Below are 17,783 nucleotides of genomic sequence, written 5' to 3'. Positions count from 1 at the left end.
AAACCAGGTTGAAATAATGTACAAATGGGTGGAAGGCTAATCTTTGGCATTGATGCAAAGCAGTGAAAAAGAAAATTGGATGGCATGCAAAAATGCATTGTCAACTTGATTTAGCCCATTTTCATTTGTAGCTTCTTTTGCATTATTAGGACATTTCACTGCATTTCCCAGCCAAATAATTACTTCTGAAGTGAAAACAGAAATTTCTGAAAAACAGCATATCTGCCAGTGCCTGTAGAGAAAAAGCAGAGTTAACATTCAGATTCAGTGATTCTTCTTCAGAACTGTCAGATGCTTCACACATGCTGCCAGACCTGCTGAGTTTCTCCACCAACTTCTGTTTTTGTTTCAGACATCTAGGATCCGCAGTTCTTTGTTTTAATTACTTTTGAAGTTTTAAATATGGTTATGTCAATGAACAGGGTGACCAATGTTCACTCAGTATAGTTCCTCAAATCGGTAATATGACTGGAACTTGCTTAGTGCCAGGGTCTTGGATAGAGTGGAATTTGTTAGGTATGACCAGGTAGAATTTTTGAAACAATAGAAACGCCAGCCAGATGATCAACATATCATTGGGGAGCATTTTGGAAACAGTGACCAAAATTCTGTTAAATTTTAATTTTCTTAGGGATAAAAGTAGTCCTCAGGTGAAAGTACTGAATTGGGGGAAGACTCACTCCCACAGGAACTGGGAGGATGTAGGTACGTGGCAGCTATTTGAGGGTAAATCCACATCTGCCATGTTAGTTGATTAGAGCTCAGGATCAGCATGTTCCTCTGAAAATGAAGGATAAGGATGCCAAGATTCAGGAGCTTTGAATAACAAAGGAAATTGAGAGTTTAGTCAAAATGAAAAACGAGACATACGTAAGGTTTAGGAAGCTGAAGACAGTCAGACCCTCGAAGAATAGAAAGATAGCAAGAAAGGACTTAAACAAGGAATCAGGAGGGTGAGAAAAACGGCCATAAACTGTCTTTGGCAAACAGTATTAAGGAAAAATCCTAGAGTGATTTATACATGTGTAAGGAGCAAGAGAGAAGCTAGGGAAAGAGTAGGCCCACTCAAGGACAAAAGAGGGAATTGCATGGAACTGGATGAAGTGGACGAGATACTTAACAAATCCTTTGCTTCAGTATTCACAAAGGAGAAGGACATGGTAGATGGTGACTCCAGAGAAAGTTGTGGAAGCTGATACAATTGCTACATTAAAGAGGCATCTTGATAGGTTTATGAATAGGCAGGGTATAGAGAGGTATGGACTGAAGAGAGCCAAAAGCTTTTTAGTTTAGAAAGACATCATGTGTTGGTGCAGTCTTCGTGGGCCGAGAGCCCTGTTCTTTGCTCTTCATTCTTTGAACGGTTACTTATTCTCATTCAGTGTTGCAATGGGATTTTTTAGCACAGACAGATAGAACATGGTTATGTTTAAGGCATCTTTAAACAATACATTGTTCTCTCAATACTCAATTGAAATATCAGCCCAGATTGCATGCTTAATTCCTGAAGTGACCCTTGAATCCACAAACTTCAGGCTCAGAGCTGAGAATGTTACCACCTTACCCTACTTGTGCCTTCTGTGCTTTCACAGGACAGGTCTTCCCATGCTGACTGTGGTACAACTCAAAAACTAAAGTACAGTCAACTATTTTATAGAGTCATAGAGATGTACAGCACGGAGACAGACCCTTCGGTCTAACTAGTCCATGCCGATCAGATATCCCAACCCAATCTAGTCCCACCTGCCAGCACCCGGCCCATATCCCTCCAAACCCTTCCTATTCATATACCCATCCAGATGCCTCTTAAATGTTGCAATTGTACCAGCCTCCACCACTTCCTCTGGCAGCCCATTCCACACATGCACCGTTATCTGCATGAAAATGGTAGGTCTCTTTTATATCTTACCCCTCTCACCATAACCTATGCCTTTTAGATTAGATTAGATTACCTACAGTATGGAAACAGACCCTTCAGCCCAACAAGTCCACACTGACCCTCCGAAGAGTAACCCACCCAGACCCATTCCCCTACATTTACCCTGAACACTATGGATAATTTAGCATGGCCAATTCAACTGACCTGCACATCTTTGGATTGTGGGAGGAAACCAGAGCACTCAGAGGAAACCCATGCAGACACGGGGAGAATGTGCAAACTCCACACAAACAGTGGCCCAAGGCGGGAATTGAACCCAGTGCCAACCAGGGAAAAGACGTTGTCTATTTACCCTATCCATGGCCCTCATGAATTTATAAACCTCTACAAGATCATCCCTCAGCTTCCGACGCTCCACTATAGGTGAGGAATGCTATAAGCTACCATAAAGCCAAAACTAGTAGGCATTTCCTGTTTCATATTTCCAAGTTGTTTCCCCTCCTTACATTCAGCATACTTAACTACACTAAAGTATGTCCATAGATACTGCTTAGTTTATTTAGAATGTACATGAAAGAAGAAAGAAGCAAATTCAAGTCCTGATAGCATTACTACACACACACGTCAGTTAGCACAAAATCTACTGGTGCAGTATTTACTTTCATTGACACCTTCTTTTCCATGTGAATCTAGTAATTGAGTTGTACTGTACATGTAATTCACCACTTAACTGTTTAATTGTGACAATAGCACTTGGAGTCATACCATTGCCTCCATAAATGATCAAGATTCCTCCTCCTCCTCCAATTAGACATGATTTGACATTCCTAAAATGACTGAAATGAGCTCCACAATCCTTTAATCCAAGGAATACTTAATCCATCCTCAGTTGTGGATGGATTAAGGAGCAGTTGTTGCGAGTGATGCACAAATTTGTTCCTCTGAGACGGGTAAGAAGGGGTAAGATTAAGGAACCTTGGATGACGAGAACAGAGGAGCTTCTCGTCAAAAGGAAGAAGGCATCTTGCATAAGGTGGAGGAAGCAAGGATCTAGCACAGCTTTAGAGGATTACAAGCTTGCTAGAAAGGAGCTCAGAAATGGACTGAGGAGAGCCAGGAAGGGGCATGAAAAAGGCTTGGCAAAAAGAATTAGGGAGAACCCAAAGGCGTTTTACTCATACGTGAGGAATAAGAGAATGATCAGGGAGAAGGTAGGGCCGATCAGGCATAGTGGAGGGAACATGTGTGTTCAGTCTGAGCAAATAGGGGAATCCCTAAATGAGTTTTTTGCTTCGGTTTTCACCAAGGAAAGGGAACATGTAAATGAAAACTTAGAGGAACTGGGATACAATCTTCACCAGATCAAGATTGATGAAGATGATGTGTTAGAAATTTTGGAAAACATTAAGATTGATAAGTCTCCAGGGCCAGACCAGATTTATCCTAGGCTGCTCCGGGAAGTGAGAAAGGTGTTTGCTAAGCCGCAGGCAAGGATATTTGCCTCCTCACTCTCCACGGGAGTCGTACCGGAGGATTGGAAGGAGGCGAATGTTGTTCCACTTTCCAAATAGGGGAATAGGGAAATCCCTGGCAATTACAGACCAGTCAGTCTCACGTCTGTGGTCAGCAAATTTGTGGAAAGAATTCTGAGGAATAGGATTTATGACTATTTGGCAAAGCATAGTGTGATTAAAGGCAGTCAGCATGGCTTTGTGAGGGGCAGGTTATGCCCCACAAACCTTATTGAATTCTTTGAGGAGGTGTCAAGACAGGTTGATGACGGTGGATGTGGTGTATATGGATTTCAGCAAGGCATTTGATAGGGTTTCCCATGGTAGGCTCGTTCATAAAGTCAGGAAGTATGGGATACAGGGAGATTTGGCTATCTGGATTCAGAATTGGCTGGCTGACAGAAGATTGTAGGTTGTAGATGGAAAGTATTCTGCCTGGAAGACAGTGTTGAGTGGGGTCCCACAGTGCTCTGTTCTTGGGCCTCTGCTCTTTGTAATTTTTATAAATGACTCGGATGAGAAGGTTGAGAGGTGAGTGAGTAAATTTGCAGATGACACAAAGATTGGAGGTGTCGTCGATAGTATAGAGGGCTACTGCAGGCTTCAGCGTGACATAGACAGGGTGCAGAGCTGGGCTGAGAAATGGCAGATGGAGTTTAACCTGGATAAATGTGAAGTGATGCATTTTGGAAGTGCAAACTCGAATGCTGAATATAGGATTAAAGACAGGATTCTTGGCAGTGTAGAGGAACAGAGGGATCTGGGTGTGCAAGTACATAGATCCCTTAAAGTTGCCACCCAAGTGGATAGGGTTGTTAAGAAAGCATATGGTATTTTGGCTTTCATTAACAGGGGAATCGAGTTTAATACCCGCGAGGTTTTGCTACAGCTCTACAAGTCCCTGGTGAGACTACACTTGGAATATTGTGTCCAGTTCTGGTCGCCCTACTATAGGAAAGATACAGAGGCTTTGAAGAGGGTGCAAAGAAGGTTTACCAGGATGCTGCCTAGATTGGTGGGCTTGCCGTATGAAGAAAGGTTGAATAAGCTTGAACTTTTCTCTCTGGAGAGAAGGAGGAAGAGAGGAGACCTGATTGAGGTGTACAAAATAATGAGGCATGGATAGAGTCAATAGCAGAGAGGTTTCTCCAGGGCGGGATTGACTGGTACGAGAAGTCATAGTTTGAAGATATTAGGAGGAATGTATAAAGGAGACATCAGAGGTAGGTTCTTTACGCAGAGAGTTGTGAATGCATGGAATGCATTGCCAGCTGTGGTGGTGGAAGCAAAGTCATTGGGGACATTTAAGTGACTGCTGGACATGCACATGGATAGCAGTGAGTTGAGTGGTGCATAGGTTAAGTTACTATATTTTATATTAGGATTAAGTCTCGGCACAACATCATGGGCCAAAGGCCTGTTCTGTGCTGTACTTTTCTATGTTCTATGTTCCTTGTGACATTGACATATGCTGGGATACCAGAAATCTCAAATACATTGTCTATGGAAAAGGCTTGACAGCGAGTGACAGCACATTCTTTGAACACACCATTATGGAACCAACCTCATTCACTCATGACCATGTTCTTGCAAAAGTTACGGAATTGTGGTAAGGAGAAAGGATTTTGTGGTTTCTCCTCCTCCCCACCCTGTACCCTTCCTCAAACTTGTTTAAAATTGGACTGATGCAAATTTTACCCAGCAAGGGAAATTAGTTTACTTTGGATAGTTCAAATGATATTGTGATTTTTATATTACCTAATGCCACTATACATCTTCCATTTCTGTGATCCTTTTGTTACGACATGGGGTAAACCCCTCCGCTAATTTAAACCAGCAACACAGAAAAGGTTCCCCCCGTGCTGTAATCTGTTCCAATTCAAGAGGCAAAGAACTATCCCAAAAGTCACTATATAAAGTAAAAATTAACAACATTTTTTAAAAGTCTAACAGAGAATAATTAACTAACAATTATTTACAACTCCTTTCCCTAAACCTAACTTTTGCCTTCACCTCTACAATATTGGTCTGATAAAAAAATGCTGCTTACGATTTACAAAAGAAAATCATGTTTCAAAACTAGGCAGCTTAGCCAAGTGTCCTCTGTGGATTTTCCTCTGTCTTCTTCTCTTCTTCTTAGGGAATCTGCTTCACAGGTCTTTGATAGATGAACCTACCTTTAAGAGGGCAGTTCTGCGGGCAGTTTGTATTGTTCTGTTTTTGTTGGTGCTCTTTGCCAATCTGGGTAACTGTTCAAAATGTCTGATTTTTATACCTCGAAGCATTGGATCGTTTCATTGGTTTTGATACAGTATTGCCCAAATACTAAGTTCAAACTTGATTGGAGTTTGGTATCTTGGGGCATAATTTAAACTGATTGGCTGAATTTGAATTTGTTTTTGTATCCAGGCAACACAGCTCTTAGCTAGTTGTTTGACCAAATGTTATATTGTTATCTTGTTCAGAACACTGTGCTAACCAGAAATTGCATCTCCCTTAAAGGTACAGTACACTCACAACTTCATAACACTTTCACCTAAAGTGCTAAAGTCCATATTTAGCTGTCCTTTTTAACAACACAATATCTTACAGTATTCTAATATCAGGTACCTCCTTGTGATTTTTGTTTTCTTTCTGCTCAATTTGTGAAGCTACTCCAAGACAGTATTTGGAACACTACATTTTTCCCGTACTTCTCCCAGGCCTGTATGAAACACTCAAAGAAGCTAAAATTGAGAAATGCTTTGAGGTCAGTACTATTTATCTACTTAATATTTTCACATAATTTCATTTTTAAGATAAATATTTTAGTTCATATTATAATTGTATTTTTTCATCTTGTTTTTCATATATTTTCTCAGTTCCACCACAGGGGTCAATGATATGTTTCTAAAATTGTACTGTTAATGATTGGAATGTATGAGCAATGCAAGTCATTTTTCCACAACAGAAGTTCTTTGTCAATAATTAACATCTCTTTGTAACAGACATCAACAAATACTGAATTTTTGGTTAAAATTCTAAGTTGAGAGCGTGGTGCTGAAAAAGTACAGCAGGTCAGGCAGCATCTGAGGAGCAGGAGAATCGACGTTTTGGAGTTTAAGCCCTTCATCAGGAATGAGGCTTGTGGGCCAGGGGGCTGAGAAATAAATGGGAGGGGGTGGGGCGGGGAAAAGCTGAGGATGCAATAAGTAGATGAGGGGAGGGAAGGTGATAGGTCAGAGAGGAGGGTGGAGCGGATAGTTGGGAAGGTTGATGGACAGGTCAAGAGGGTGGTGCCGAGTTGAAGGCTTGGGACTGGGATAAGGTGGGGGGAGGGGAAATGATGAAACTGGTAAAATCCTCATTAATCCTGTGTGGTAGCAGGGTCCCAAGGTGGAAGATGAGGCGTTCTTCCTCCAGGCGTCGGGTGATTAGGGTTTGGCAATGGAGGAGGCCCAGGGCCTGCATGTCCTTGGTGGAGTGGGAGGGGGAGTAAAAGTGTTCAGCCACGTTGCAGATGTCCCAGAGATATTCTCTGAAATGATCTGCAAGTAGGCGTCCCGTCTCCCCGATATAGAGGAGACCACATCAGGTGCAACGGTCACAGTAGATAACATTTTTGGAAGTACAGGTGAACTTCTGTTGGATGTGGAAGGACCCTTTGGGGCCTTGGATGGAAGTGAGGGGGGAGGAGTGGGCGCATGCTTTGCACTTCTTGCGGGGGCAGAAAGTGCCAGGGGTGGGGTGGGTGGATCTGACAAGGGTGACGCGGAGGGAATGGTCTCTCTGGAACATGATAGAGGTGGAGAGAGAAATATATCCTGTTTGTAGGTGGCGGAAGTGGGGGAGGATGTTGCAGTGTATACCGAGGTTGGTGGGGTGAAACATGAGGACCAGCGGGATTCTGTCCTTGTTGCTTCAGGAGTAGTGGGGTTCAAGAGCGGAGATGCAGGAAGTGGAGGAGATATGCTGGAGGGCATCGTCAACCACGTGGGAGGGGAAATTGCAGTCTTTGGAGAAGGGGGCCCTCTGGGATTTTCTATGGTGGAATTGGACATCCTGAGAACAGATTAGGTTAGATTCTGTACAGTATGGAAATAGGCCATTTGGCCCAACAAGTCCACATTGACCCTCTGGTGAGTACCCCACCCAGACCTGTTTCCCTACCCTATTCTTGCCCCTGATTAATGCAATTAACACAATGGGTCATTTAGCATTGCCAATTCATCTGACCTGCATATCTTTGGATTGTGGGAGGAAACTGGAGCACCCGGCGACCAACTACCCACAGGCATCTACTATAAACCCACTGACTCCCGCAGCTAATTGGACTACACCTCGTCCTACCCTGCCTCCTGTAAAAATGCCATCCCTTATTCTCAATTCCTCCACCTCCACTGCACCTGTCCCCAGGATGACCAATTCCACCATAGAAAATCCCAGATGGCCTCCTTCTTCAAAGACTGCAATTTCCCCTCCCACATGGTCAATGATGCCCTCCAGCACATTTCCTCCACTTCCCGCACCTCCGCCCTTCAACCTCACCTCTCCCAAAGCAACAAGGACAGAACGCCCCGATCCTCATGTTCTACCCACCAACCTCGGTAAACATCGCACCATCCTCCCCCACTTCCGCCACCTACAAACAGACCCCATCACTAGGGATATAATTCTCTCCCCACCCCTATCACCGTTTCGGAGAGATCACACCCTTGTCAGATCCACACCTCTCCACCAGCCCACATCCCACTCCCAGCATCTTCCCCTGCCATTGCAAGAAATGCAAAACGTATGCCCACACCTCCCCCCTCACCTCCGTCCAAGGCCCCAAAGGATCCTTCACATCCAACAAAAAATCACCTGTACTTCCAGAAATGTCATCTACTGCATCCGTTGCACCCGATGTGGTCTCTTCTACATCAGGGAGACAGGACGCTGACTTGTGGATCGTTTCAGAGAACATCTCTGGGACACCCGCACCAACCAACCCCACCAACTTGTGGCTGAACACTTCAACTCCCCCTCCAACTCCACCAAGGGCATGCAGGTCCTGAGCCTCCTCCATCACCAAACCCTAACCACCCGACACCTGGAGAAAGAATGCCGCATTTTCCCCCTTGGGACCCTGTAATCACACAGGATTAATGTAGATTTCACAGGTTTTCTCATTTCCTCTCCCCCCATGTTATCCCAGTCCCAAGCCTCCAACTCAGCACCACCCTCCATCTTCTTTTCCATGTATCCACTCCACCCTCCTCTCCAACTTATCACCTTCTCCCCCAAGTTCATCTATTTATTGCATTCTCAGCTATCTTTCCCCCCAACCCCACCTCCCTCCCATTTATCTCTCAGCCCCCTGTCCCTCAAGCCTCATTCCTGTTGAAGAGCTTATGCCCAAAACTTAGATTCTTCTGCTCCTCGGATGCTGCCTGACCTGCTGTGCTTTTCCAGAACCACACTCTCAACTCTGATCTCCAGCATCTGCAATCCTCGCTTTCTCCTGATTAAAATTGTAACTATGGCACAAGAAGTCAGGCTGTCCTTGCTGACCATTACTTGTCTCTAACACTTATTTCAGTTTTATCTTCCTTTGAAACATGTTAGTGTGGGACATCATGGGAGAGTTGATGCAGTGTTAACATTACTAGACTAGTAATTCAGAGAACCCCAGGCATATGGTCTGGGTTCATGGCAGCTGGTGGAATTCAAATTCAGTTAATTAAATCTGGAATATAAAATGAAAATTAGTCCCAGCGTTGGTGCCACGAAACTATGATTGAATGATCTTCTTCCCTAATGTCCAATAGGAAAGAGACCTTACCTTCCTAATCAGTCTCACTTCATCTGGTGATTCCCGCTCCCCACCCCCCATCCACCTCACTGCCTCCAAGGTCATAGTCTCCCAACCCCACACAGGTCACTTCTACCTCTTTTCAATTCTGAGGAAGGGTCACTGGGCCCAAAACATTAACTCTGACTTCTTTCCACAGTGCTGCCAGACCTGCTGAGCTTTTCCAGCAATTTCTGTTTTTATTACTTACCATCCTTACCTGCTCTGGTCTCCATTTGTCCAGACCTTTGTTAATGTGGACTGAAATGCCCTTGCAAGCGAGCCAGCAACACCCAGATTTCATAAAAAAATTAAAAGAAAAACATGACAATATCATCCCTTAATATTCAGATACTAACATCAGTTTACATTTATCAGCTTATGTTCTAGCTCTCTGCTTCTCTGTTTCTACTTTGATTCATTGATTGATTGCATTGGAGGCAGTCCAGAGAAGATTCACTGGGCTGAACTTCGGTTTGGAGGCACTGTTTCATGAGAAGACATTGAGTAGGCCAGGCCTGTACTCATTTAAGTTAAAAATCACACAACACCAGGTTATAGTCCAACAGGTTTAATTGGAAGCACTAGCTTTTGGACCGCTGCTCCTTTATCAGGCGATTGTGGAGTAAACTTCCTGATGAAGGAGCAGCACTCTGAAAGCTAGTGCTTCCAATTAAACCTGTTGGACTATAACCTGGTGATTTTTAACTTAGTACACCCCAGTCCAACACTAGCATCTCCAAATCTTATACTCATTGACATTTAGATTGAAAGGTGAACCTTATTGAAACATACAAGACACTTAGTGGACTTGAACAGATTAGATACAGAAGATTGTTTCTCCTTATGAGAGTCTATGGCCAGAGAGCATAATCTAAAAATAAGGATTGCTCTTTTAAAACAGAGATTAGGAGGAATATCTTGTCTTAAATAGAGTGAGTTTGCAGAATTCTTTACCCTGGATGACTCTCAAGGCTGCGTCATGAAGTATGTTTAATGCAGAGATAATCAGATCTGTAATCGGTAAGGGAATCAATGGCTTTGAAGAAAAAGCACGAGTGTGGAGTTGAGGTTTATCAGATCAGCTGTGATTTTGTTGAATGGCAAAGCAGACTCAATAGGCTGAATGGCCTTCACCTGTTCCTATGTCTAATGGTTAGAACATAGACCATAGAAACATACAGCCCTCCATGCTGTGCTGACCTTTTATCCTACTCCACGATCAGACTAACCTACATACCCTATATTTTACTATCATCCATGTGTCTATCCAAGAACTGCTTAAATGTCCCTACTGTCTACTACTACTGCTGGCAGTGCATTCCACGAACCCACCATTCTCTGTGTATTTATAAAGAAAAGCCTTTCGCAACTTTAGAACATTCCAAAGTACTTTACAATTAATGAAATACTTTTGAAGCTCTGATACCTTTCCCAAACCTTCCTTCAACCACCTTAAAATTATGACCCTCATGATAGCCATTTACGGCCTGGGAAAAAAGTCTCTGGCTATCCACTTTATCTATGCCTTGCATCATCTTGTACACCTCTGTCATCCTTCTTCACTCCAATAAATAAAGCCCTAGCTCCATCAACCTTTCTTCATAAGACATGTCATCCAGTCCAGGCAGCATCCTGGTAATCTCCTCTGCACCCTCTCTAAAGCTTTCACATCCTTCCTATAATGAGACAACCAGGACTGAACACAGTATTCCAAGTGTGGTCTAACCAGGACTTTATAGAGCTGCAGCATAGCCTTGTGGCTCTTAAACTCAATCCCCCTGCTAATGAAAGTTAACACACCATCACCTTCTTAACAACCCTATCAACTCGGGGTGGCAACTTTGAGAATATATGGATGTGGACCCCAAGATCCCTCTGTTCCTACACACTGCCAAGAATCCTGCCTTGAACCCTGTAATCTTCAATCAAATTTGACCTTCCAAAATGAATCACGTCACACTTTTCTAGGTTGAACTCCATCTGCCACTTCTCAGCCCAACTCTGCTACCTGTCAATGTCCCGCTGTAACCTACAATAGCTCTTCACACTATTCACAACTCCACCAACCTTCATGTCATCTTACTAACTCACCCTTCAATTTCCTTATCCAAGTCATTTATAAAAATGAGGTCAGAGAGCAGAGGTCCCAGAACAGATCCCAGATGGTTGTCATAAATCTTCATTTTTGTCATTATAATTATTCCTTACTGATAGCCAAAATTTGGGTCAGCAACTTACCTCCCAGCTTTCCAGTACATTTTGTTAATTTTCCAACGCTGTTGTTGGTTCAGTTAGCATTCTCAATTCCTAACAATTCCTTTTTAAAGTACAATTTAGACACAATTAAAGTGATTAAGTGGTACTTGCTTCCAAACATGAAGTTTTTCAACCATGTCTATTCGCATTTCACTAATGGCCCAAATTAGAACTCGTGAACATTAACAAGTCAGTCAGAGTGACGTACAAAGTAAAAAATCACACAAAACCAGGTTATAGTCTCACAGACTTAGACCCCTTTACACTCACGCATACACTCTCTCTCACAGACACTCACAACCTCCCATCCCAGACAGACACACACACAAAAACCCACATGCACTAATATACGTTTGTGGGGTGAATTTGTACTTGTAGAGTTGCATTGTACTTTGCTCAAAAACTGCATGAATCCATGTAAGACTCTGTTAACTCACTTTTTAGATTATAATCAGTCTAAACATTATGGCACAGACAACAGAACACAGGGGGCTAACACCTTCAACATTTTATCTGGGCTGACACCAATTGTTACAGTTAACCTGAGAATGTAACTTTTAAAAAAAGTTTTGTGAATTACATATGAAAGAAGTGAAACTAACATGGTCATTCTAACAGATGAGAGACTCAACAAACAATCAAGGTATTTTTCAATGTACAATTTCAGTTATATCACACTGTAAACTTTTGCTATAAATTCTGTGTCTTACAATTGTGTACTCCACAACAACCTGATAAAGGAGCAGAGCTCTGAAAGCTAGTGCTTCCAATTAAATCATTTGGACTATAACCTGGTGTTGTGTGATTGTTAACTTTATACACCTCAGTCCAACACCGGTGTTTCCAAATCATCAGAGTGATGGGCAGTCTGGATGCACAAACTTATCACTCATCATTGAGTTATTTGAAATTAGTATTTCCAATAAACTTTGTATCAAGGATAACTATTTAATTGTTAATCTTTACAAATTCCAATAGAATCAAATTTTACAATGACTAACCTACAAAAATAGCAATTTTTCATATTCATACCCATTGACTATTGTATTTAAAAACTACATGGTATTTCTAGCAGTTATGTCACATTTCTAAACTTTGAATGCTTATGCAACTATTTCCATATCACTGTAATCTAAGTAAGACACCAGAAAGCAACAATGCACATTGAACAGATATTTCCTGTTTTTCTTGTACCATTATTTCATTGCCATTTGTTTTCCCAGATGAACCAAAAAGTTTCCAACTCATGGATTCATGTTCAATCCCTTTTGTTGTTTTTTTTCCCTCAATATGTGTGTAATTTTAACTTGTATTGTCAATCAAATAACAGATGACAGTGAATTGGCATCTTTCTTGACATTCTTTTCCAGTTATGTCAAAAGTCAAATGTAACTCTCTGGTCTGAACTCAAGGTCTAAATGTCAATTATTAGAAAAAAGTACAATTTCTAAAAGGTAATATATATCAGTCACTTATTAGTCATCATTATTCTGCATTGTATACCTTCCATCCGCATTGCACATTGGCAAGGGAAATGGCAAATTTTGCAGCCTGTAAACTTCACTTCCTTGTCACTGATTCTACCGCTACTTCCTCTCCACTTTATCTTGCTGAACTAAGTCAAGCAAAGCCTCCATGATCCACCTGGCCTGGAACTGATTAGTGGATCTCTCATCCTGTCTATTATTTGGAATGTTTAGTTCCATTTCTGCAACATTGCTTTGTCACAGCATTACCTCAATCCCTTGGCTGTTGAGCACATTTTCTTTAGCACTTTTCTATATTCAGTGTCCCCAAGAGTTCTAGTTGAGAATAGACTGGAGAAACATGGCTTTTCAACTTGAGTGTAATATCTGACGTGATTCTACGATATATAATAAAGTGTATGAAAAAGATAACTCCATAAATTTACTTGCAACTTAATTGCAAGAATAGGACTCAATGGCAATGGTGGCTCAGTGGTTAGCACTGCTGCCTCACAGCGCCAGGGTCCCAGGTTCGATTCCAGCCTTGGGCAACAGGCTGTGTGGAGTTTGCACATTCTCCCTGTGTCTGTGTGGGTTTCCTCCGGGTGCTCCGGTTTCCTCCCACAGTCCAAAGATGTGCAGGTCAGGTGAGTTGGCTATGCTAAATTGTCCATAGTTGTTAGGTTCATTAGTCAGAGGGAAATGTGTCTGGGTGGGTTACTCTTTTGAGGACCGGTGTGGACTTGATGGGCCAAAGGGCCTGTTTCCACACTGTAGGGAATCGAATCTAAAAAAAACACACATTTTAAACTGATAAAAGAGAAATTTAGAACTAATTTCAAGAATTAAATTCCAAACAGATTAATGGAAGAAAAACTCTGGGAAGTTCTATCCAATTAAATATTGCCATGACTTGATGTGCTGTCTTCATAAAGTGCTTTTTGGCACATAGCAGTGTGGACACCTGAGTGGCTTGCTATGCTTTTTCAGAGGACAGTAAGAAACAACAGTTAGGCTAGATAATGCAAGGATAGTAGATTTCTTAACCTTAAAGACGTTAAAAAACAAGTAGGTCTATACGACAAGCCAATAATTTCATTTTTAATCAAATCACTATTTTATTCCAGATTAATTAATTAGTTGAATTTAAATACCACCAGCTGTCATAGCAGGATTTGAACTTATGTCTCTGGAGTACTAGTTGAGACCCCTGGATTACAGCCCCAGTCCTGTCACTACAATGCTACCAATTCCAATCCTTTACCAGTCAATGTCTTTTATTGTACACTGTACATATACACTACTTAAAATTGACACATAACCAAACTAAACCTAAATGTCCTATAATATTCAAGTTTATTAATTTCATATATCATGAAAGAGGTGTTACACCATTTCCAAAATCTTTATAAAATTTACAACAGTCACTAGGTTTGTTCATTGTATACTGATAATTGTAATTTGTAACTTTCAAGAGAATTTTGCATAACAGCACCAATATAGCAACCTTGGATCTCTTTGTGTTCCTTCAGATTGTTTTTCTTTTGTTTTTTATTGCTTTACATTATACATACACACATATACCGCCAATTTCTAGTTCAGCTGTAAACTCACTGTCTTCTGAAATGCAGTTAGCATAAGACCAATGTTTTTCATTAAAAGAGACAGATGGATGGTACATACTTTCCCTTCACAAAGATAGTTATAGTTTCTAAACTGAATTGAAGCCTGTAGTCATTTAACATGTTCTGAAGAAGGGTACTGGAAATGTTAACTCTGCTTTCTCTCCACCAGACCTGCTGAGTTTCTCCAGAAATTTCTGTTTTTGTGTCATTTAACATGTGTTTCTTTGTAACAAATTAATTTTCCAATATTGCATTTGCTTTTCTCTTCAGAGAAAAAAGACTAAATTCAATGCTTGTGACTTTTTGGCAGAATGGTTGTACAAGTAAGTTTCTCTATTTTAGCAGTTTTCAATTTATTTAGTTTTACTGGTAGGAAATGGCCTTGATATACTAGTCATCTATATTTTATACACTAATACGTGAGCATGAGTTTAAAAATTACCTCCTTTTGTTTGCCCAAGTCATGTTTCAAAGAATGCATATTCTTGCAATAAATGACAGAAGCTAATTATAATTTTGGTCTGTTAATTTCATAGCAAGAATCCAAAGAGGGTTGGCAAGAAGTTTACTGCCTTCAGTGAAATTCCCTTTGTTAAAGGATGGCTTAAGGATCAGTAAGTACTTAATCTGATAAAAATAGGTATCTTTCCATTTGTAAATGACAGACTCTTTCAAAGCGAACAGATAGTTCTGTCAGAAGGGCTACATCAAAACATTTGCTGTGATACAAATAAAACTTGAAGAATATAGATTGTACATTTACTTCATTACAAACAAATCAAAATCTATGAATGTCTTTTTTCAAACAAGTGGCTGGGTATGTGATTGATGAATTTTCAAGACAAAATGAGACAGAATGCTCTAATTAGTTAAACACAGTTCTAATTGTTTTAGAAACGAGGTGACCACTGAGGTTATTTGCTATGCCGTGGCTTTATTTATTCAATGAGTCCAAATGTCACGTAACGACAAGAAAGACGTTGAAAGATAGCTTATAACTAAAATATTGGCAAGTATAATTCTAACTTTCTTCTGATTCGGAATTTGCTTGTTCTGAATTAATGGTCAATAGTGCTTTAAAATAAATAGACCTACTCTATTTATTTCTTTACATCATCTGATTTTTGAGAAACATTTTTCAATAATTTAGGGAAGCTCAGTACAAACTAAATGGATAAATAGCAAGCTAATGTTTTGAGTCTAAATGGTGATTGCTGGGCCTCTTGCTGAGATATTTGTAACATCGATAGTCACAGGTGAGATGCCTCAGACTGGAGGTTGGCTAACGTGATGCCACTATTTAAGAAAGGTGGTAAGGACAAGCCAGGGAACTATAGACCAGTGAGCCAGACATCAGTGGTGGGCAAGTTGTTGGAGGGAATCCTGAAGGACAGGATATACATGTATTTGTAAAGGCAAGGACTGATTAGGGATAGTCAACATGGCTTTGTGTGTGGGAAATCATATCTCACAAACTTGATGGAGTTTTTTGAAGAAATAACAAAGAGGATTTATGTGGGCAGAGCAGTTGACGTGATCTATATGGACTTCAGCAAGGCATTCAACAAGTTTCCCCATGGGAGACTGGTTAGCAAGGTTAGATCTCATGGAATACAGGAAGAACTGGCTGTTTGGATACAGAACTGGCTCGAAGGTAGAAGACAGAGGGTGGTGGTGGAGGGTTGTTTTTCAGACTGGAGGCCTGTGACCAGCGGAGTGCCACAAGGATCGGTGCTGGATCTACTATTTTTTGTCATTTATATAAATGATTTGGATGTCACCATAAGAGGTACAGTTAGTAAGTTTGCAAATGACACCAAAATTGGAGGTGTAGTGGGCAGCGATAAAGGTTACCTCAGATTCCAATGGGATCTTGATCAGATGGGCCAATGAGCTGAGAAGTGGCAAATAGATTCTAGATTAGAGTGGTGCTGGAAAAGCACAGCAGTTCAGGCAGGATCCGAGGAGCAGGAAAATCGACATTTCGGGCAAAAGCCCTCACCGGTTTCCTCATTTCCCCTTCCCCCACCTCACCCCAGTTCCAAACTTCCAGCTCAGCACTGTCCCCATGACTTGTCCCTACCTGCCTATCTTCCTTTCCACCAATCCACTCCACCCTCCTCTCTGACCTATCACCTTCATCCCCACCCCCATTCACTCATTGTACTCTTTGCTACCTTCCCCCACCCTCCTCTCTGACCTATCACCTCCATCCCCACCCCCATTCACCTATTGTACTCTATGCTACTTTCTCCCCACCCCCACCCTCCTCTCATTTATCTCTCCACCCTGCAGGCACTCTGCCTCTATTCCTGATGAAGGGCTTTTGCCCAAAATGTCGATTTTCCTGCTCCTCGGATGCTGCCTGAACTGCTGTGCTTTTCCAGCACCACTCTAATCTAGAATCTGGTTTTCAGCATCTGCAGTCCTTGTTTTTACCAAGTGGCAAATAGAGTTTAATTTAGATAAATGCGAGGTGCTGCATTTTGGGAAAGCAAATCTTAGCAGGACTCATACACTTAATGGTAAGGTCCTACAGAGTGTTGCTGAACAAAAAGACCTTTGAGTGCAGTTCATAGCTCCTTGAAAGTAGAGTCGCAGGTAGATAGGACAGTGAAGAAGGCATTCAGTATGCTTTCCATTATTGGCCAGAGTATTAAGTACAGGAGTCGTGAGGTCATGTGGCTGTGCAGAACATTGGTTAGGCCACTTTTGGAATATTGTGTGCAATTCAGGTATCCTTGCTATCAGAAGGATGTTGTGAAACTTGAAAGGGTTCAGAAAAGATTTACAAGTATGTTGCCAGGGTTAGATGATTTGAGCTATAGGGAGAGGTTGAACAGTCTGGGACTGCTTTCCCTGGAGCGTTGGAAGCTGAGGGGTGACCTTATAGAGGTTTATAAAATCATGAGGGCCATGCATAGGGTAAATAGTCAATGTCTTTTCCCTGGGATGGGGGAGTCCAGAACTAGAGAGCATCGATTAGATTAGATTAGATTCTCTACAGTGTGGAAACAGGCCCTTCGGTCCAACCAGTCCACACCGACCTCCGAAGAGTAACCCACCCAGACCCATTTCCCCTCTGACTAATGCACCTAACACTATGGGCAATTTAGCATGGCCAATTCACCTCACTTGCACATCTTTGGTTTGTGGGAGGAAACCCACGCAGACACGGGGAGAATGTACAAACTCCACACAGACAGTTGCCCGAGGCTGGAATCGAACCTG

At 41.7% G+C, this 17,783-nt stretch overlaps 1 protein-coding gene across 4 annotated transcripts in view; it reads left to right on the top strand.

Annotated features, from left to right (window-relative positions):
* The window catches only part of iqck (IQ motif containing K), a 99,451-nt gene that overhangs the window by 33,408 nt on the left and 48,260 nt on the right, over nt 1-17,783 (top strand). For all 4 annotated transcript variants that reach the window (XM_043712177.2, XM_087997573.1, XM_087997574.1 and 1 more), the window contains exons 4-6: nt 6,042-6,139; nt 14,823-14,875; nt 15,089-15,166. In XM_043712177.2, the coding sequence (XP_043568112.2) occupies nt 6,042-6,139; nt 14,823-14,875; nt 15,089-15,166 (229 nt within the window). The remainder of the gene's footprint in view (nt 1-6,041; nt 6,140-14,822; nt 14,876-15,088; nt 15,167-17,783) is intronic.

This window comes from Chiloscyllium plagiosum, unplaced genomic scaffold, assembly GCF_037043375.1.
Source record: "Chiloscyllium plagiosum isolate Xiang-an unplaced genomic scaffold, Cpla_swu_hap1 HiC_scaffold_20, whole genome shotgun sequence".
Taxonomy (NCBI): Eukaryota; Metazoa; Chordata; class Chondrichthyes; order Orectolobiformes; family Hemiscylliidae; genus Chiloscyllium; species Chiloscyllium plagiosum.
This window is presented reverse-complemented; position numbering and strand designations above follow the sequence as displayed.